Source organism: Cuculus canorus, unplaced genomic scaffold (assembly GCF_017976375.1).
Source record: "Cuculus canorus isolate bCucCan1 unplaced genomic scaffold, bCucCan1.pri scaffold_113_arrow_ctg1, whole genome shotgun sequence".
In the NCBI taxonomy this organism is placed as follows: Eukaryota; Metazoa; Chordata; class Aves; order Cuculiformes; family Cuculidae; genus Cuculus; species Cuculus canorus.
In genome coordinates, this window is record NW_026527759.1 from 31,131 (window position 1) to 52,170 (window position 21,040).

General features: G+C 52.7%; 1 protein-coding gene across 1 annotated transcript; it reads left to right on the top strand.

Annotated features, from left to right (window-relative positions):
• Positions 1–444: 444 nt before the first annotated feature.
• LOC128850600 (olfactory receptor 14A16-like) lies at positions 445–1,416 on the top strand. The gene has a single exon (XM_054055560.1). The coding sequence runs from the start codon at positions 460–462 to the stop codon at positions 1,414–1,416; it is 957 nt and encodes a 318-aa protein (XP_053911535.1). The 5' UTR covers positions 445–459.
• The last annotated feature ends 19,624 nt before the right edge of the window (positions 1,417–21,040 follow it).

Genomic DNA, 21,040 nt, shown 5'->3' on the forward strand with positions numbered 1-21,040 from the left:
AGCAGAAATGCTGAGCAGTTCTGACAGCCAAGAGCACTGCCCAGGGTGGGAGAAGGAGCTGTAAAACCCAAACCCCTCATCCTGCCTTCTGCCCTCCCTGCCTTCCTCGTCCCTGGCAGTGCAGATGCTGACAGGCCCTTCTGCACCAGGAGCAGTTCCCCAGGACAAAGCTGATCCCCAGCAGTGTCCCCTGTCCCCACCGTCCCCATCACCCCCTGCTGCAGAGCAGGGCTGACTCCTCGCAGCCAGCGGGCAGAGGCCCTGCTCCTCCCGGCACATTCAGCCGGCACCGAGCAGGGCTGCAGGCACGGAGCTAAAGGACGGGCTGAGAGAAAAGGGACAGGGTGTGAGCAGCATGGAGAGGGGAATGAGAAATAGCTTTGATTTGCACAAAGACATCTCCCTTAATTTGTTGCTGTCTTTCCTTCTATGACAGTGCCTTGTGCCCAGAGGCAGCAGATGTCCAACAGCAGCTCCATCACCCCGTTCTTCCTCCTGGCATTCGCAGACACACGGGAGCTGCAGCTCTTGCACTTCTGGCTCTTCCTGGGCATCTACCTGGCTGCCCTCCTTGGCAATGGACTCATCATCACCACCATTGCCTGTGACCACCAACTCCACACCCCCATGTACTTCTTCCTCCTCAACCTCTCTCTTCTTGACCTGGGATCCATTTCCACCACTGTCCCCAAATCCATGGCCAATTCCCTCTGGGATAACAGGATCATCTCCCACTCAGGATGTGTTTCTCAAGTCTTTCTGCTTGTCTTTTTCATTTCAGCAGAGTATTTTCTCCTCACCATCATGTCCTACGACCGCTACGTTGCCATCTGCAAACCCCTGCACTACGGGACCCTCCTGGGCAGCAGAGCTTGTGTCCACATGGCAGCAGCTGCCTGGGGCGCTGGGTTTCTCAATGCTCTGCTGCACACGGCCAATACATTTTCCCTGCCCCTCTGCCAGGGCAATGCTGTGGAACAGTTCTTCTGTGAAATCCCTCAGATCCTCAAGCTCTCCTGCTCACGCTCTGACCTCAGGGAGGTTGGGCTTCTTGATGTCAGTGCCTGTTTATTGTTTGGCTGTTTTGTTTTCATTGTGGTGTCCTACGTGCAGATCTTCAGGGCAGTGCTGAGGATCCCCTCAGAGCAGGGACGGCACAAAGCCTTTTCCACGTGCCTCCCTCACCTGGCCGTGGTCTCCCTCTTTGTCAGCACTGGAACATTTGCCTACCTGAAGCCCCCCTCTGGCTCCTCTCCACCCTTGGACCTGCTGGTGTCAGTTCTGTACTCAGTGGTGCCTCCAGCACTGAACCCCCTCATCTACAGCTTGAGGAACCAGCAGCTCAAGGATGCAGTGTGGAAACTGATAACTCGATGGTTCTCTAAAGCAATGAACTGCTCATCACCTTCTGCATAGCAGTTATCCTGCAACTCACAGCAGGATCAGACAGGCCTCTGTATTTCTTGTTGGTGTTGCTGGTTTATTGGGATAATCTTGTCATCCTGTCTATAATTCACTGTCTTCTTCTTTTTACTTTTCTTACTGATTGTCTGCGTAAATTAGGAGCTGTGCTCTCTGTGTGTTTCAACAAAATAAAGGGATATTCAATGACTTTTCTTTCCTAAGCTCTTTCTCTCAAGGCCTTTTTGGAGCTGTGGAGAGTAGCCCCTCAAAAGCACCATTCCCACCACTGCCCTCTCACTCCAAATTGGAGACATTCTTTCTCCCTCCCTGGAAGGACATGGAATGAGGAGGTCAAAGTTCACACTGTTCAGACGAGATGTGAAGACGTACATCATGTATGTGAGACGAGATGAACCCGAGAGAACACAAAGAGCCCTTCCTTGGGTTTCATGAAGGTCTGTGGGACAGAAAGTTTCTCAAGGTCACATCATGTTGAGGTCAACATCCCAAGAGTAAGTGCCTGAATGCAGGACTGGGATGTGCTTTCTTGAACTGATGTCCCTGTGTCCATTTCTCATGACATGAGGTATCTCAGACAAGTACAGAGTGGTGGGATACACCACAGGTCTGAGTGCATCTCATTCTCTGGGAGTCCAGAGAAATCCTGTGACTCTTGCCTTTGTTTGTAAAAGGGGAAAACTGTGAACATCTCTGGGTGCATGAGGAGTCCACGAGGCCAGCTCAGATGTGGACTCCTGACAGAACTCTGGCATTTCTGTGTGTGCCTCCAGGAACAAACCCCACCGTCCCAGGGAGATTCATCTCACCTGCCCTGGACAGGCTCAGTGCAAATGTTCCTGTCTGCTGCATCACCCTTGCCTGTGACCCTTGAATGTGCTCTCAAAGGTGCCAGAGCAATCAGAGCAGTTCTGGGGTCCTTGGAAAAGGCAGATGTGGGTGGCAAATGTCCCGCAGGCATTTCCAGACCCTTGAAGGACAAGAAAGGTGTTGACAATCAAGCCCCAAGAGCAGAGAGAAGGAAATGCATGTAGGAAATATACCGGTAGAAACCAAATATGGAAAGATAGGTGTTGTTGTAGGGATGGACACGACATTCAAAACTTTGTGAGCAAAAGCCAAACTTTATTGTTTTACTGGCCTCTTTATATTTTTTGTTATCTATCAGGCTGTGTTCATATCCTAAAGCTGTTAAAGTGATTTGCTCAACCGCTCTGTCCACGTGCCTAAAGCTTTACTATGATCACAATGCAATCCCAAGCTCATACATAGCCGTGTGCCATGGCAATCTCCATCTCTTAGTCCATACTGGTTTGTTCCGGTCTGAGCTAGAACTGAATCGGTTTTCTCGCTTTAGCTCAAAGTTCCTGACCTTGGACACTTCCAGAGATGGGACATCCACAACTTCTCTGGGTACCTGTTCCGGTTCCTTGACACCCATATTGTAAAATATTTCTTCCTTACATCCAATCTAAATCTCCCCTCTTCCAGTTCAAAGCCATTGCCCCTCGTCCTGCCAACACAGGCTTTGGGAAAAAGTCTTTCTTGGCCTCTGAACACTATGATTTCACCTGCAAACACCCCGGAGAGTGCCCAGAGGCCTCCCAGGATGGGGTTTGGAGACCTCAAGCGTATGACCAGTGGCCTCTGGGCTCATTGGTGTGGAGGCTGCAGACACCGTAGGATTCGCCTGAGAGTGCTTCAAGGGTGGTTTCAGAGATGGTGGAGTTTTTCTTCATAGTGGAAAATGGCATGAGAAAGAAATAATGCTAAAACTTGTAGCTGGGGAGGTCCAGGCTGGACAAGAGGAGAAAGAAATATCACTCAAAGGGCAGTGCTGTGGTGCCACAAGTCATCCAGAAGGAGTCTGGATCAGCCCAGAGCTTTGTGTGTCAAGCAAGAGTCGGGGAGGACAGAGAGACATCAGCAAAGGAAGGTGACAGCAAGGTGGGGCAGCCGGGGAGATGAGTGCAGCCTCAGGGCAAGAGGCACAGGTGATGCAACACTGTGGGACAGCATGTTGTGGAGAGGACAGAGGGATGTGGAAAAGCTGAAAGCTCCTTACCAGAGCAGCCTTTTCATGACTTTGGTGGTGGCTGTCCTCTCTGCCATGGATGCCCATGAGGAGATGACAAATCCTTCCAGCCCTGGGGCCTCATTGCCTCCTTGTCCATTCTCAGGAGGTGTTTTTCCACGGTCCTGCCCTTGGCATTGCCCATCTCCACATTCCACTGCCCCAGGAAGAGCCATGAGGACTGAGTGAGGGACAGAATGTCCCTTCCTAAGGGCTGGGGGTCAGGGCTTGGCCTTTCAGTTAATGGGATCAGGGCTTGGTCCTTTGGATTAATGAAACACATCCAGGTTTGCTCAGCATCAGAGACACCTTTACCTTGTTTTCATGGAATCATAGAATAGTTAGGGGTGGACGGGACCTTAAAGATCATCTACTTCCAACCCCCCTGCCATAGGCAGGCACATCCCACTAAATCAGACTGTCAAAGGCTCCATCCAACCTGGCCCTGCACACCTCCAGGGATGGGGTTTCTTGCCAGCCTCTGGTCCCTGTCCTGCTGGTTTACTGTTACCTCCTTGTAAGAGAAAAACTCACGTTTCTAACCTGTAGTGAAATAGATGTAATTCCTATGGATATTTTTGCCACCAGAGGTCAGCACACACCAGATTAAATAGCAGATTAGCTATTTAATCTATTATTAATAGATTAGCTATTAATCTGAATCTTCTGACTCTCTTTCGAGCCTACTATGAAACTGCTTTGATTTGATCCTTCAATGCCACAGTTCTTTAATGACCCACATCTTCTATGACCCCACCATTCCATGAGCCTGACCCCTCTAGAGGATCTCACACTCAATGTGTCAATCAGGTGCCTTCTGCTGGTCTGTCAGAGACACTGCCAGATGTGAGCTTCCAAGCCCCCTTCATGGCCTGTGCCTTCCTACTGGGTGATGGGTTCTTGAGACACACTGGGCCACACGATACCTTGTCCACCCAAGGGAATGTCGGGAAGATGAGCCAAGGGAGGTTTAGGTTGGATATTAGGAGAAGGTCCCTTCACACTCACAATATTCTATGATTCTAAGATTCTTTATTTTTCCTCCAGAGAAACCAACAAGTATTTCCAAACAATATATCATTCATCATAAATCGATCCCTTTGGAATTTAAGATACTTAAGGACTTTGGAAAGGGACCTAAGAGTCCCCATCCCGTTATCTTCTCCTTCTCCTTCCCCTTGGCTTTGGCTGAACAGAAGAGGCATTCTGGCATCCGGGCTGTTCCTCAGCAGCCTGGTCCATCGTCTTGGATCTTCCAGGGGAACGGAAAGGGCTTTTCTCTTTGAGGGCCCTTAGGAGACTCTTGCTTCTTGGGGAGACGGACGGTTCTGACTCCACGTGCCCTTGCTAAGGACGGGCAGGGCTCTTGCGACTTTCTTCTGTAAACTGGAAGTCTGTAAAGGAAAAGAAAAGCAATTTTCTTTAGTGACGGAAGAGGCCAGCAGAGACCCTGGGTAGGAACGGTGTCGCAGACTGCTCAGAGACAGAGGTTTTTGTGGTGAACATCCAGCCCGCTCAGCAGCTCAAGAGTGGGCCCCATCCAGGCAAAGCAGAGGGAGAAGCCCTCTCTGCTGGACAAAGAAACCAAACACTGACTTCCTCCTCCTTATCCTCCAGTCCTCGCCCTTATGTCACCACTCAGCCTCTCCCACAGCATCTGTGCCTCTCGCATGTCGGCATCGGTTCGATGCTGCAGCAGATTCGCCGGGTGCTCGGGAAACCATGAACCCCAGCTGGCTGAGAGATGCTCCGAGCAGGGTCTGTGTGGGGCTGCTCTTTCTGGCTCTGAACAACACCCTTCCCTTGGGCAGATCTCACAAACGCTTTTGGAGATGGATGTCAGTGTAGAAACAGCATTGCCCAACACTTATTGGCCTCACAAGCGGCTTTGGTGGCAGCTGAGGTGCTGGTAACCCACAGGGCTCTGGCTGTTTCCAGAAAGGACGCCCCATCTGCCCGATCACTCCCCAGAGCTGAGCCCTCATGGTGTGAAGGCCAAACGCAAAGGCAATATCGACCTCCAGGGACTGCCCAGGGCATCTGCTCTGCGCACCAACCCCCTCAGCTCCACTGTCTGCCGGCACACGGCACAAAGAAATGGGCAGAGCTCAAGGTGTTGGAACCCCCTCCTGCAGCCCTGAGTGCTGATGATGCCTCAGCAGCTCTGGAGGAGCCCCAAACACAGTCCCACACATCCCGGGCAGGGAATGAGCCAGAAATACCAGACCCTGCCTGTCTGAGTCTGCGCTGGCATCTGTCGATCGCTGCTGGTGTGCAGCTGGCCCAGGAGCACCCAGGAGTTCCCTGAGGACACGACTTCCCTGGCAACGTGAACCCTGGCGGCACTTACCTGGCTCTGCCCTTCGAGCTGGAAGGAGGCCTTCTCCTTCTGCAGCTCCTTGCGCTCCCGCTCCAGATCCTCCCACCATCTCCGGAGCTGCTGCTCTCGCTGAGCCAGCCTGGCCTCCTTCTCCATCAGCTCCTTCTCCCAGGCTTCCCTCTCCTTCTTCCTCTTCTCTGGGGAGGTCTTGGACATTGGTGACGCTGCTGGCAGCAGGGAGGCCGAGGTTTCACTCTCTCGGCATTCCTCCTTCGCTAAGATGGGCAGGTTATGAGGAACACACACTGCTGCTCTGGGTGATGCATCTTTCTCCTGCCCTTCCTCCTCTTGCTTTTCCTTAGGGCTCAGTGCATTTTTCTTCATACGGGAGTAGATCCACCAGCACCCCAGAATTCCCACCGCTCCAGGAACGGCATAGAACAGAACATCGCGGAAGCGTAAAGCCATGCTGCAAAGCCTCAGTTTTTCCCTAGAAGGAGAAAGAGAAATCTTTGTCAAATGATCACAGGGAAGGGAATGGGAAGCCTAAAGTTCTATCAAGGCCTTCAAGTATTTCTGTGAGCACAAACAGGCTCGTTTTCCAGCTGCTCTGTACATCTCCATCTCTGCTCCACCAGCAGGACACGGAACAGGAACCTCACCTGAGACCAGGGATACCCGGGCATTGTTCACCAGGGCACTCATCACTCTACCCTCACCTTTATGCTTAAAACAATTCCCCTCCTTTCTGTGAGTGCTCCCTGCTGCCCGCTCCTGTGGTCAGAATTCCTGCAGGACCTCCCTACGAGCTGTCTCACAGCCGCACCACAAACTGACCACAAACAGAGAACTCCCGTCTCTCCCCTCCCAGCATCTTCTGATGGAGCAGAGCCCCATTCTTCTCCACTGCTCTGTTCAGCTGCACCAACTGCACAAACAGTTCTCCCGCACCATCCTGTGGCGCAGGACGGCAGCAGCAGGACACCCAAGGATGGACAGGGCTGTCCTCAAGTCCAGCAGATAAAATGTTTCTGTACCAGAGATGATCAGCTGGGACAATCCAGATGCAGTGTGGAGCACTGGATGTGCGAGGGAGTTCCCTCTCAACATGCAAGAAGAGAGTTTGGCAAACACTCACTCCAGATATTCAGGGCTCCCTACACCCAGGAAGGTCCATTCTGGGGACCGAATGCTTCAAGGCTCCACCAGAAGAGAGACCAGGACAACTCCCAGGTGTTGGAGGCCCCGTGCTCTGCAGGGACAGACCTGACCGTGCTGCCGCTCCCTGCCCCCTCCACATCCCGACTGGAGAGATTACGCCACCAAACCCCAAAATCAGGGGAAATCCGGATTGCAATTAAGGACTGTACTGAATGATCCCAGAGCAAACAAGCAGGCAGCTAAATTGGAAGGGAGCTTCAGCATCCAGGCCAGGATGGCTCCCTACACAGCCTGGAGTCAGCGATACAGCACTCAGAAACAAATCTGATCGGGGTGAAGGAGCACAGGGCAGGGCTGGCACAGTTACACCAAAACAGGACCCCCTGGGCTGGGAATGTCTCCCATGTGGAAAATAAGCAGGAGCACAGGCTCCAGGTCCTAGGAGGCACCAGAATAGGAGCTGACAGAACCCTCAAGAACTGGAGGCCCTGCCATGGAGATTAACCTTCGAGCAATGACTGCGCAGAAGCAGACACAGCCAGACCTGACCTACCCCGGCCGTAGGGGAGAGTTTCCTCTCCGGCAGAACCGGCACCAGACAATGAGACGGCTGAACCGCAGCTGCTTTGTTTCTCACACACAGAGCAAGGCGCAGGCAGCTCCCAGCGGAGAGACCACCTGCCTCCTCCAGATCCTCCTGGAGAGTGAGTCCAGAGGGTGCTTGTCCTGGACAGCAGAGAGGTCTCCGAGGACACAGGGCAGCATCACAGAGGATGACATCACAGAGGCCATGGCCAGTGGACCTCATTTTCTTGCAGAAGTACTAAAGGGGGAATCTGAATTCCTACAGATGGATTGGGGATTCCATTTTCCTTTACCACCTCTGCCGAGTGGTAATGTATAAAGGATGAAGCAGACCCTCAAAAGACAAAGTGCCCAAATTATGCCAAGAGGACTCATCTCAAACAGACAGAGGTTTTGCCGTCAGCCTTAGTGCAAGTCAGGGTAACCCCCGGGCAAGAGGAAAAGGGAGTCCTTTTGCAGTGCTGTATGGAAAACCATCCCCAGAAATTGGTCTCACTCACCACAAGGAAGAAATGGGTCTAAAAGGGGGAGGAATGCTAAGAAGCTTTTGATCTCCTGTCCCATGTTTGATTCCCTTCAACAGAAGTCTGAATCATCAAACCCCACTGCCATTAGATCGTCAGTACGTCACCCTCAGCCAGGAGGTGAAAGCAGCAATGGAACCAGGATGGTGAAACAACAATTTGCGTGGGTTAGGATTGTCCCTAAAAAGATGGTTACAGAGTTTGGTACAAAACATAATGGCATTTGTGAGAATTATGCTGATGATTTGCATCATGTTTGGGAGTTTAAAAATGTGATTATTGCACTAATTTCTCCCATCTCAACTATCGCTTCTCTGGCAATAAGAATTACAGCCATGGGATGGATCTGAGACTCATCCGACAATAAGGAAGATCGATCCATGAACGAATGTCAATGGGGGACTTGACAGAAGAGAATCAGGTGTAAAACCACCACTGAAGCCAGGAAGCAGCTAATGCTGCTGGGAGCTCTCTGAGCTGGGTCAGCATTTGCTAAGGACTTGTAGAAAGTAATTAAACTTTTGTGTGTGATAAATGAGAAGAATAGGGAAGGTCCTGAATCAAGAGTCCTGAGTTCCAACCTGGTCAGACCCCTCTGCAAGGAACCACTGTGTGCAAACTGGAATAAAACTCAATTCCACTTTGCTGTGCCTTAGAGGGTTGGAGAGCTCGTAAAGGATATGAGGAGTTTGGGGACTGTGGGAGCACAGGGAGGCACAAGAACAGGAGCTGACAGAACCCTCACTGGAGGCCCTGCCACGGAGATGAACCTCTGAGCAATCACTACACAGAAGCAGGCATGGACACACCCAACCTACCCTGTCCGTAGGGAAGAGTTTCCTCTCCAGCAGAACCGGCACCGGGCACTGCGACGGCTGAACCGCAGCTGCTTTGTTTCTCACACACACAGCAAGGCGCAGGCAGCTCCCAGCGGAGAGACCACCTGCCTCCTCCAGATCCTCCTGGAGAGTGAGTCCAGAGGGTGCTTGTCCTGGACAGCAGAGAGGCCTCCGAGGACACAGGGCAGCATCACAGAGGATGACATCACAGAGGCCAGAACCATGGTTTGGGTTGGAAGGGATCTCAAACAACCATCTAGTCCAACTTCCCTCCCCCACCCCCCCCGCCATGGGCAGCAACACCTTATACTCAGTCAGCGTCTCAAAGCCCCATCCAACCTGACCTTGAACACTACCAATGATGAGGCATCCTCATCTTCTCTGGGAAACCTGATCCAGTGTTTCAGCATCTTTATCATTAAAACCCATTCAGACATTGAAAGGCTGCAACAGGGTCATAGAATCACAGAATCACCAGCTTGGAAAGGACCCACTGGATCACCGAGTCCAACCATTCCTAACACTCCCTAAACCATGTCCCTAAGCACTTCATCAACCCATTCCTTAAACACCTCCTGGGAAGGTGACTCGAACACCTCCCTGGGCAGCTGTTCCAGTGCCCGATGACTCTTTCTGTGAAGAATTTTTTTCTGCTATCCAGCCTGAACCTCCCCTGGCGGAGCTTCAGGCCATTCCCCCTTGTCCTGTCCTCTGTCAGCTGGGAGAAGAGCCCAGCTCCCTCCTCTCCACAACCTCCTTTCAGGTAGTTGTAGAGAGTAATAAGGTCTCTCCTCAGCCCCCTCTTCTCCAGGCTAAACAACCCCAGGTCCCCCAGCTGTTCATCGTAAGACTTGTTCCCCAGCCCCTTCACCAGCTTTGTTGCTCCTCTCTGGACACACTCCACAGCGTTAACATCTTTCTTGTGGTGAGGGGCACCTCGAATACAAGATTCGAGGTGCGGTCTCAGCGGTGCCGAGTACAGAGGGAGAATAACCTCCCTGGCCCTGCTGGTCACACTGCTTCTGATCCAAGCCAAGATGCCATTGACCTCCTAGGCCACCTGGGCACACTGCTGGCTCATGTTCAGTCACTGTCAACCAACACCCCCAGGTCCTTCTCCTCCAGGCAGCTTTCTTGCCAGACTGCTCCCAGTCGGTGGCAGTGCATAGGGTTGTTGTGCCCCAAGTGCAGGACCCGGCATTTGGCCTTGTTGAACCTCATGCCATTGGTCTCAGCCCAGCAGTCCAGCCTGTTCAGATCCCTTTGCAGAGCCTCCCTACCCTCCAGCAGATCCACACTTCCTCCCAGCTTAGTGTCATCTGCAAACTTGCTGAGGGTGCACTCGATGCCTTCATCCAGGTCATTGATAAAGACATTGAACAGGGCTGGACCCAGTACTGAGCCCTGAGGAACCCCACCTGTAACTGGCCTCCAGCTGGAGTTAACTCCATTGACCACCACTCTCTGGGCCATCCAACCAGTTTTCAACCCAGGAGAGTGTGCGCCTGTCCAGGCCAGAGGCTGACAGTTTCTGAAGCAGAATGCTGTGAGAAACTGTGTCAAAGGCTTTACTGAAGTCCAAGAAGACCACATCCACAGCCTTTCCCCCATCCAGTAGTTGAGTGATTTTGCCATAGAAGGTGATCAGGTTAGTTTGGCAAGATCTGCCTTTTGTAAACCCATGTTGACAGGGCCTGATCACCCGGTTCTCTTGCATGTGCTTCATGATAGCACTCAAGATCACCTGTTCCATGACTTTCCCCGGCACTGAGTTCAGACTGACAGGCCTGGAGTTCCCCGGATCCTCTCTGCAACCCCTCTTGTAGATGGGCACAACATCAGCCGCCTCCAGTCCAGTGGAACTTCCCCAGTCAGCCAGGACCACTGGAAGATGATGGAAAGGGGTTTGGAAAGGACATCCGCCAGCTCCTTCAATACCCTTGGGTGGATCCCATCCGGCCCCATAGACTTGTGGGTGTCGAGCTGGGCAAGCAAGTCTCTAACCGCCTCCTCTTGGATCACGGGAGCCTCATTCTGCTCCTCTAACTCTTGGATTTGTAAACAGAAGGAACAACTTTCTTTGCTATTAAAGACTGAGGCGAAGAAGGCATTAAGTACCTCAGCCTTGTCCTTATCCCCTGTCTCTGTTATTCCTTCTGCATCCAATAGAGACTGGATATTCTCCCTCATCCTCCTTTTCCTGTTAATGTATTTGTAGAAAGACTTTTTGTTGTCTTTCACAGACTTAGCCAGTTTTATTTCTAGTTGGGCCTTGGCCCTCCTGATTTTTTCCCTGCACGATCTCACTTCGTCCCTGTAGTCCACCCAGGCCCCCAGCTGGGACGAGAACACTGATTTTGGGGGGCAAGAACACCCATTTTTTGCGCAAGAACACCACATTTTGGGGTCAGAACACTGATTTTTCGGGGCCAGAACCCTTTCTTTTGGGGCCAGAACACCAATTTTACAGGCAGAAAACCCATTTTGGGGCAAGAGCACCAAATGTTGGGGTCAGAACACTGATTTTTGAGGCCGGAATTCATATTTTCAGGGTTAGGACATAGATTTTTGATGCCAGAACAGTGATCTGGGGAGCAGAACACTTGGGGGGGTGGGGTTGGGGGGCAGACCCCCCTGGCTTTGACCTCTCCTTTCCTCATCTCCCACAGCCCCCTGAGTGGGGCCAGAACTGCCATTTGGCGGCCAAACCTGCCTTTTGGGGGGGCAGGCTCCCATATTTTTTTTTGCCAGAACACTAATCTTTGTGGCCAGAACAGCAGTTTTAGGACCAGACCACCACTATTTGGGGCCAGAACTGCCATTTTTAGGGCTAGAAGACAGATTCTGGGGGCCAGATCTCCCATTTTTTAAGGCCAGAACACGGATTTTGGGGGCCAGAACACCCATTTCTAGGTCAGAGCACCTATTCTTGGGGCCAGAACTCAAGATTTTTAGGGCTAGAACACTGTTTTTTGGGATCAGAACTCCCATTTTGGGGGGCCAGAAGACGCATTTTGGGCCAGAGCCCCCATTCCATGACACCGGCCTTTGATCTCTGCTTTTCTCAGTGTCCACAGCCCTCTGGCTGGGCCACAACTCCCATTCTTGGGGCCACAACTAAAATTATTTGGCTCAGAACTCCCATTTTTGTGGCCAAAATACAGACTTTTGGGGCTAGAACTCCCATTTTGGTGGACAGAAGACTGATTTTGGGGGCCAGAACTCCCATTTTGGGGGGCAGGATGTTGATTTCTGAGGTCAGAACAGCTAGTTCTGGTCCAGAGCACCGATATTTGATGTCAGAACTCTGATTTCTGGGGCAGGAACGCTGATTTTTGGGGAGAGAGCATAGATACTGAGGGGTCCAGAACATGCATTTTGGAGCAAGTGCACTAACTTTTAGGGTCAGAAGTGCCATTTCTGAGGCCAGAACACAGATTTTGGGGCCAGAAATCCCATCTTTGGTGCCACGAGACCCCTTTTTGGGACACAGCCCCGTTCCCAGACCCCTGGCTTGGATCCCTGCTCTGCTCAGTGCCCGCAGGCCCCTAGCTGGGACGAGAACACTGATTTAGGGGGGCAAGAACACCCATTTTTTTGCACAAGGACGCTGACTTTTGGGCCAGAACACTGATTTTTCGGGGCCAGAACCGTTTCTTTTGGGGCCAGAACACCAATTTTACAGGCAGAAAACCCATTTGGGGGCAAGAGCACCAAATGTTGGGGTCAGAACACTGATTTTTGAGGCCAGAGCAGTGTTTTTGATGCCAAAACACGGCTTTGGGGGGGCACAATGCTTTTGGGCAAGGAGGGGACCCTCCCTGCTTTGACCTCTCCTTTCCTCAGTTCCCACAGCTCCCTGAGTGGGGCCAAAACTGCCTTTTCGGGGGCCAAAACTGCCTTTTTTTTTTTTCGTCCAGAACACTGATTTTTGGGGCCAGAACAGCAGTTTTAGGAGCAGAACACCACAATTTTGGGCCAGAACTGCCATTTTTGATGCTGGAAGCTGATTTTGGGGGCCACAACTCAGATTTTTAGGGCTAGAACACTGATTTTGGGGATCAGAACTCCCATTTTGGGGGCCAGAAGGCACATTTTGGGACACAGCCCCCATTCCCAGGCCCCTGCCTTTGATCTCTGCTTTTCTCAGTGTCCACAGCCCTCTGCCTGGGCCACAACTCCCATTCTTGGGGCCACAACTCCCATTCTTGGGGCCACAATACAGACTTCTGGGGCCAGAACTCCCATTTTTGTGCATAGAACACTGATTTTGGGGCCAGAACTCACATTTTTGGGGCAGGAACAGTGATTTTTGGGGACGGCACACACATTGTTGGGGACAGCACATGGATTTTGAGGGGTCCAGAACATGCATTTTGGAGCAAGTGCACTAACTTTTAGGGCCAGAAGTGACATTTTTGAGGCCAGAACACAGATTTTGGGGTCCAGAAACCCCATCTTTGGTGCCACAAGACCCCTTTTTGGGACACAGCCCCACTCCCAGACCCCTGGCTTGGATCCCTGCTCTGCTCAGTACCCACACACCACTGATTTTGGGGGAGATGAACACCCATTTTTGCGCTCGGACACTGACTTTTGGGCTAGAATTCTGATTTTTTGGGGAAAGAGCGCTTTCTTTTGGGGTGAGAACACCAATTCTACAGCCAGAAAACCCATTTTGGGGCAAGAGCACTGAATTTCGGGGTCAGAACAGTGATTTTTGGGGACGGCACACACATTGTTGGGGACAGCACATGGGATTTTGAGGGGTCCAGAACATGCATTTTGGAGCAAGTGCACTAACTTTTAGGGCCAGAAGTGCCATTTTTGAGGCCAGAACACAGATTTTGGGGTCCAGAAATCTCATCTTTGGTGCCACAAGACCCCTTTTTGGGACACAGCCCCGTTCCCAGACCCCTGGCTTGGATCCCTGCTCTGCTCAGTGCCCGCAGGACCCTAGCTGGGACGAGAACACTGATTTTGGGGGGCAGGAACACCCATTTTTTGCACAAGAACACCACATTTTGGGGTCAGAATACTGATTTTTCGGGGCCAGAACCCTTTCTTTTGGGGCCAGAACACCAATTTTACAGGCAGAAAACCTATTTTGGGGCAAGAGCACCTGAGACCTCCAGCCCCCGGGACCACTATTCCCTCCTGCTGCACTCTCTCCCTCCTCTCACAGCATGCACGGGTTCGCCTTTTGGAGTCTTTGCCTTTGTGCCCTCCTTCCCTTGTGCAGGGACCAGGCCTGGAGTGCTTGCCTTGCCCAGGATACAGAACGAGGCTGATGCAGGGTTTGCTGCCAAAACTATTTATTCCTAGACAGAATGGACTCGAAATAGAATCCAAAGAAAACAGATGGTACCAGATACCACGCGCCACACTGGGACATTCCTGGAAGGCAGATGGAGAGCGGGAGCAGGGCTGGCTCCTGCTCTCTCCCGGCAGCTGCCAGAGCTGTGTTTCTTGCACAGAAAGGCTCTGCTCAGGCGCTGGAGCCGACAGAACGTGGTTGGGGAGGTGGCTGTGGGACTGTAAGGCAGGGCTCTCTCTTTTCTCTGCGCAGGGACCCTGGCTGTGGGGCAGAGGGATGTTCCAGGGTTGGTGCCTGGACCTACGGGCTGTGGAGAACGTGGGATGGGCCATACGGGCAGAGTCACAGGGCTGTGGGACGGGCTGGACGCTGAGCATGGACAAGCAGTTGGAGAACGGGAGGTGAGCTCAGGAGCGATGGGGAGCCAGCGGTGGGAGGAAGACTTGCTGAGCGAGGCAGGCAGCGGTGCTGCTGGCGCAGGACTGGGATCGTGTTCCTACCTGGCAGGTGTCGATGGCGCCCTGCGCATATCCCACACAGAGGTTTTGGGAGTGGATGCCCCTGCGGTACCACCCGCTGCTGTTGCAGACTTGGGTGTCGATGAGGAGGACTTGGGCCTCCTGCAGCACAGGGGGTGTTCCAGGAGCTGTGGGCAAGACAGGAATGAGCACCCGGCAGTTGCTTCCTGTCCCCATCCTCCCTTCCCTGGTGCTTGGCTTTGTATCCATAGAGGCAGCATGGTGTTTCCCTTCCACCCTGCTTTGGTTCACAGCTTATTGCCATCTCCCCAGAGGCAGACGTCCCCCCAGGCTGACGTTGGCTCTCCCTCTTGCTGTCAGGACCCCCAGCCCCTCTCCCCAGTGTTCCCAGCTTGCTCCAGGACAATAAAACACATTTAAAGAACTCCCATCTGGCCGTGGTATCCCCCCAGCCAGATGTGAGAACATAGCAGTTTCACAGCTCCCAGAGTCGCAGGGAGAAATCGGGCACGCAGGCGCGCTGCACGTAGGGGCTGCTCTGGAGAGGCTCGTGGAGTTCCATCAAGGAGATGTCATTTGCCATGGTGATGTTGTTATAGCCTTTGTGATCCAGGATCCGCCTCACATAGCCCACTTGGACCTCAGGGCCCTCCTGAGCCAAGTTGTTGATACCGGCCACCACATGCCACGCTGGGACATTCCTGGAAGGTGAATGGAGAGAAAGGGACTGAAGAAGAGTTTGATGTGAAAACCAGGAGCTTTATTTCTGGAACAAAGACTCATAGAAGAGCCAAGAATTGAATGTGTGAAGGGGGTAAATTGAATTCATGCCAGAAAATGCCGTGTAATGCCTGTTGGTGCACGACCTGCAAAATAGCGTTACAGATGACAGGGAAGAAGGCCTGCAGGGATGATTCGAGCCTGAGTAGAGGTCTTGAGCTCCTAAGGAGGCATGGAACAATAGCAGGACAATTTGCGGTTTAACTTGATAACGGTCATGAAAAACACGTTCAAGAAACCGAGCTCAAAGTGTTCGGACGCCCAGCCCACCTGCCCAGGGTTCCCAGCTTGCACCCAGGATAGAAATACTTTTGGGGAACTCACATGTGGCCGTGGTGACGCCCCAGCTGCTAACAGAACAGTTTCTCAGCTCCCAGAGTCGCAGTGAAAAGTCGGGCACACAGGCGAGCTGCACGTAGGGGCTGCACTGGAGAGCCTTGTAGACTAGAAACAGAATCCTAAGCAAACAGAACCATCTGCCGTAGGTATGGATGGGCAACTTGAGGTGTGAGGGCAGGATCCAGCAGATCTGGGCCCGAGGCTGCCTTTGGAGCCAGCAGGCATTGCCCCAGAAGGACATGGTTGTGGGCCGATGCAGCCTGTCCTGCATCCTCTTCCCCCTGTTCTCAGGTGCTTCCGCCTTTCAGGACCCGCAGGAACTCCTGCAGCTGAGTGAAGAAGTCCAGCAGCTTGTTGAGTGCCTTCAGGCAGGAGCTGAAATAACTTGGCTCCGTTGTTTGAGGCGCCTCCACAGAGTTTGATGGGGTGGGAATGTGGCTCCAGGCGTGTTCCGTTTCATTGGCTGCTCTAACTGAGTGCCGCGTGATCTGAGTCAGCATCCAGTTCTGGAAGTGCCGTGTGGAGGTGTAGACCCCCGGCCGACGGGCTCTGGCACAGCCTACTGTGCCATGCTTCCGATGAGGGCATCGCCATCTGGATCAGGATCCACTGGCGGAAGTATTGAGTAGAGGCGTAAATCCCCGGCTGACGGGCTCTGGCACAGCCTACCCCAAAGCTGGTCACTCCCACCAGCCAGAAGTGCTCAGCATGGGGATCTTGGCAGACCAGAGGACCCCCGCTGTCCCCCTGCAGAGAAGAAGAAGAGAAGATTCAGGGGGTGCTGGGGGCTCTGTCAGCGCCAGGGCTGGCTCCTGCTCTCTCCCTGCAGCTACCAGAGAGACCGTATATACTGCCAGAAGCCGTATAGGAACTGGCTGGAGTGCCTCAACGGGATTCAAGCCGGTGCTAAAATGACTTTCTGCTGTTGCAGCTGCTGCTTCCGATGAGGGCATCGCCATCTGGATCAGGATCCACTGGCAGAAGTATTGAGTAGAGGCGTAAATCCCCGGCCGACGGGCTCTGGCACAGCCTACCCCAAAGCTGGTCACTCCCACCAGCCAGAAGTGGTCAGCATGGGGATCTTGGCAGACCAGAGGACCCCCGCTGTCCCCCTGCAGAGAAAGAGAAGAGTAGGTTGAGGGGGTGCTGGGGGCTCTGTCAGCGCCAGGGCTGGCTCCTGCTCTCTCCCTGCAGCTGCCAGAGCTGTGTTCCCTGCACAGAAAGGCTCTGCTCCGGTGCTGGAGCCGACAGAACATGGCTGGGGAGGTGGCTGTGGGACTGTAAGGCAGGCCTCTCTCTTCTCTCTGCCCATGGACCCTGGCTGTGGGGCAGAGGGATGTTCCAGGGTTGGTGCCTGGACCTACGGGCTGTGGAGAACGTGGGATGGGCTTTATGGGTAGAGTCACAGGGCTGTGGGACGGGCTGGACGCTGAGCATGGACAAGCAGTTGGAGAGCAGGAGGTGAGCTCAGGAGCGATGGGGAGCCAGCGGTGGGAGGGGGACTTGCTGGGCGAAGCAGGCAGTGGGGTAGATTGGGGCAGCTGTGTTGGGGCTGCTGGTGCTGCTGGGGCGGGAGTGGGATCATGCTCCTACCTGGCAGGTGTCGATGCCTCCTTGCGAATAGCCCGCACACAGGTTGTGGGGGTGGATGTCCCCATGGTACCACCCGCTACTGTTCCACACTTGAAGGTCAATGAGGGGGACCTTGGCCTCCTGCAGCGACGGGGTAGTCCTCCAGCTGTGGGCAAGACAGGAATAAGCACCCGGCAGCTGCTGCCACTTCCCTTCCTCCCTTCCCTAGGGCTTGGCTTTGCGTCCACAGAGGCATCGTGGTGTTTTCCTTCCACCCTGCTTTGGCTGACAGCTCATTCCCATCTCCCCCAGACACAGATGACTCTGCAGACTGATGTTGGCTCCTGCCTCTGCTGTCAGGACACCCAGCCCATCTGCCCAGCGTTCCCAGCTTGCACCCGCCATAGAAATACTTTTGGGGAACTCACATCTGGCCGTGGTGACCCCCCAGCCACCAACATAGCAGTTTCTCAGCTGCCGGAGTTGCAGGGAGAAGTCAGGCACGCAGGCGAGCTGCACGTAGGGGGTGCACTGGAGAGGCTCGTAGAGTTCCATCAGAGCGATGTCATTCGCCTGAGTGGTGGTATCGTAGTCGTCGTGAATGATGATCTGTCTGACGTAGCTGTGTTGTGTCTCTGGGCCCATGTCAGTTAAGGAGGTGGTACCGGCCACCACGCGCCACACTGGGACATCCCTGGAAAGCAGAGGGGAGAGGGGTGAGAGGCAGCAGAGGCCCGCGCTGGAGCAGCCCAGCAGCTCCTTGCCTCCTGCTTGCCAAGGGCAAGAGGAAAGCTTTTAGGGCCAGAAGTGCCACTTCTGAGGCCAGAACACTGATTTTGGGGATCAGAACTCCCATTTTGGGGGCCAGAAGGCACATTTTGGGACACAGCCCCCATTCCCAGGCCCCTGCCTTTGATCTCTGCTTTCCTCAGTGTCCACAGCCCTCTGGCTGGGCCACAACCCTCATTCTTGGGGCCACAATACAGTCTTTTGGGGCTCCAACTCCCATTTTTCTGCATAGAACACTGATTTTTCGGGGCCAGAACCGTTTCTTTTGGGGCCAGAACACCAATTTTACAGACAGAAAACCCATTTTGGGGCAAGAGCACCAGATGCTGGGGTCAGAACACTGATTTTTGAGGCCAGAATTCATATTTTCAGGGTTAGGACACTGATTTTTTGATGACACAACACTGATCTGGGGAGTAGAACACTTTGCGGGGCAGGGGGGATGACTGGGGGGGCAGAGACCTCTGGCTTTGACCTCTCCTTTACTCATTTCCCACAGCCCTCTGAGTGGGGCCAGAACTGCCATTTTGGGGGCCAAACCTGCCATTTGGGGGGGGCAGGCTCCCATTTTTTCATAGGCCAGAACACTGATCTTTGTGGCCAGAACAGCAGTTTTAGGACCAGACCACCACTCTTTGGGGCCAGAACTGCCATTTTTAGGGCTACAAGACAGACTCTGGGAGCCAAACCTCCCATTTTTTAAGGCCAGAACACGCATTTTTGGGGCCAGAACACCCATTTTTAGGTCAGAGCACCTATTCTTGAGGCCAGAACTCAGATTTTTAGGGCTAGAACACTCGTTTTTTGGGATCAGAACTCCCATTGTGGGGGTCAGAAGACCCCTTTTGGGGCCAGAGCCCCCATTCGCAGAGTCCTGGCTTTGATCTCTGCTTTTCTCGGTGTCCACAGCCCTCTGGCTGGGCCAGGACTAAAATTTTGGGGCGCAGAACTCCCATTTTTGTGGCCAGAGCATCGAATTTTGTGGCCAGAGCTCCCATTTTGGAACGCATGACAATGATTTTTGAGGCCAAAACACCTGTTTTTGTCCAGAGCACTAATATTTGGCATCAGAACACTGATTTTGGGGGCCAAAAAAGTGATTTTTGGGAACCGAGCAAGCATATTTGGGGGAGTGGGGCAGAACACCCATTTTTGAGCAAGAGCACTGAGTTTTAGGGCCAGAAGTGCCATTTTTCGGGCCAGGAGACCGATATTTGGGCCCAGAGCCCCCATTCCCAGACCCCTGGCTTTGATCCCTCCTTTGCTCAGTGCCATGGTTGGGGTCAGAACACTGATTATTGAGGTCATAAAAACTCATTTTTGCACAACGATACTGACTTTTGGGCCAGAACACTGATTTTTTAGTGGGAAGAATCCTTTCTTCAGGGACCAGAATAACAATTGTAAAGCCAGAAAACCCATTTTGGGGCAAGAGCACCAGGTTTTATGGCCACACCACCAGTTTTAGGACCAGACCACCACTGTTTTGGGCCAGAACTCCCATTTGGGGTCCACAACAGGCATTTTTGGGGCCAGAACTCAGATTTTCAGGGCTAAAACACTGATTTTTAGAATCAGAACTCCCATTTTGGGGGGCAGGATGTTCATTTCTGAGGTCAGAACACCTAGTTCTGGTCCAGAGCACCACTATTTGGCATCAGAACACTCACTTTTGTGGCCAGAACAGTGACTTTTGGGGACAAAACATGGATGTTGAGGGGTCCAGAACATGCATTTTGGAGCAAGTGCACTAACTTTTAGGGCCAGAAGTGCCATTTTTGAGGCCAGAACACAGATTTTGGGGTCCAGAAATCCCATCTTTAGTGCCACAAGACCCCTTTTTGGGACACAGCCCCGTTCCCAGACCCCTGGCTTGGACCCCTGTTCTGCTCAGTGCCCACAGGCCCCCAGCTGGGATGAGAACACTGATTTTAGGGGGCAGGAACACCCATTTTTTGAGCAAGAACACCACATTTTGGGGTCAGAACACTGATTTTTCGGGGCCAAAACCGTTTCTTTTGGGGCCAGAACACCAATTTTACAGGCAGAAAACCTATTTTGGGGCAAGAGCACCAAATGTTGGGGTCAGAACACTGATTTTTGAGGCCAGAGCAGTGTTTTTGATGTCAAAACACGGCTTTGGGGGGGCACAATGCTTTTGGGCAGGGAGGGGACCCTCCCTGCTTTGACCTCTCCTTTCCTCAATTCCCACAGCTCCCTGAGTGGAGCCAGAACTGCCATTTTGGGGGCCAAACCTGCCGTTTGGGGGGCAGGCTCCTGCGACGGGAGAGGGAAGCAAGCGGACGACTCAGTGTGAGTGATAAAGCTGCGACTTTATTCACAATCAGCCCGGATGATATCCCCGAACATTCAAAAGATGCTCTGTGCTTTGTGCTTTGTTATAGTCTATACATCATTGGTTACTAAAACTATTTGTCCTTTATTAATTCATTGTCCTTTGTTAATTCATTGTTGCTATGTTGCTCCTTCGAGCTCTGTTTATCTCCTTGCAGTTCTATTCCAGTTGCAGCCGGGCTCGGTGCTCCATCCGTTCCCTTGGGAAAGATTCGTTGTCCTTCAGAAGTTTCTTCTTAGAGATTCCTCCTTGCGCGCCTTCGCGTTCTTTCAGTCCATATCCACACTCAGAGTTTAACAAAGTTTCCATTTATACAATAGTGTCTCACAAAGCTTTTCTATTGAATCGTGTCCTTGTTCACTGAACCATTGCCCAACACCTCTGGAACCCCTTCAGATCCTTCAAAGACCCCTCTGAGACCACAAAACCGTTTCAGAACCCTCTGGAACCCCTTTAGATCCTTCAAAGACCCCTCTGAGACCA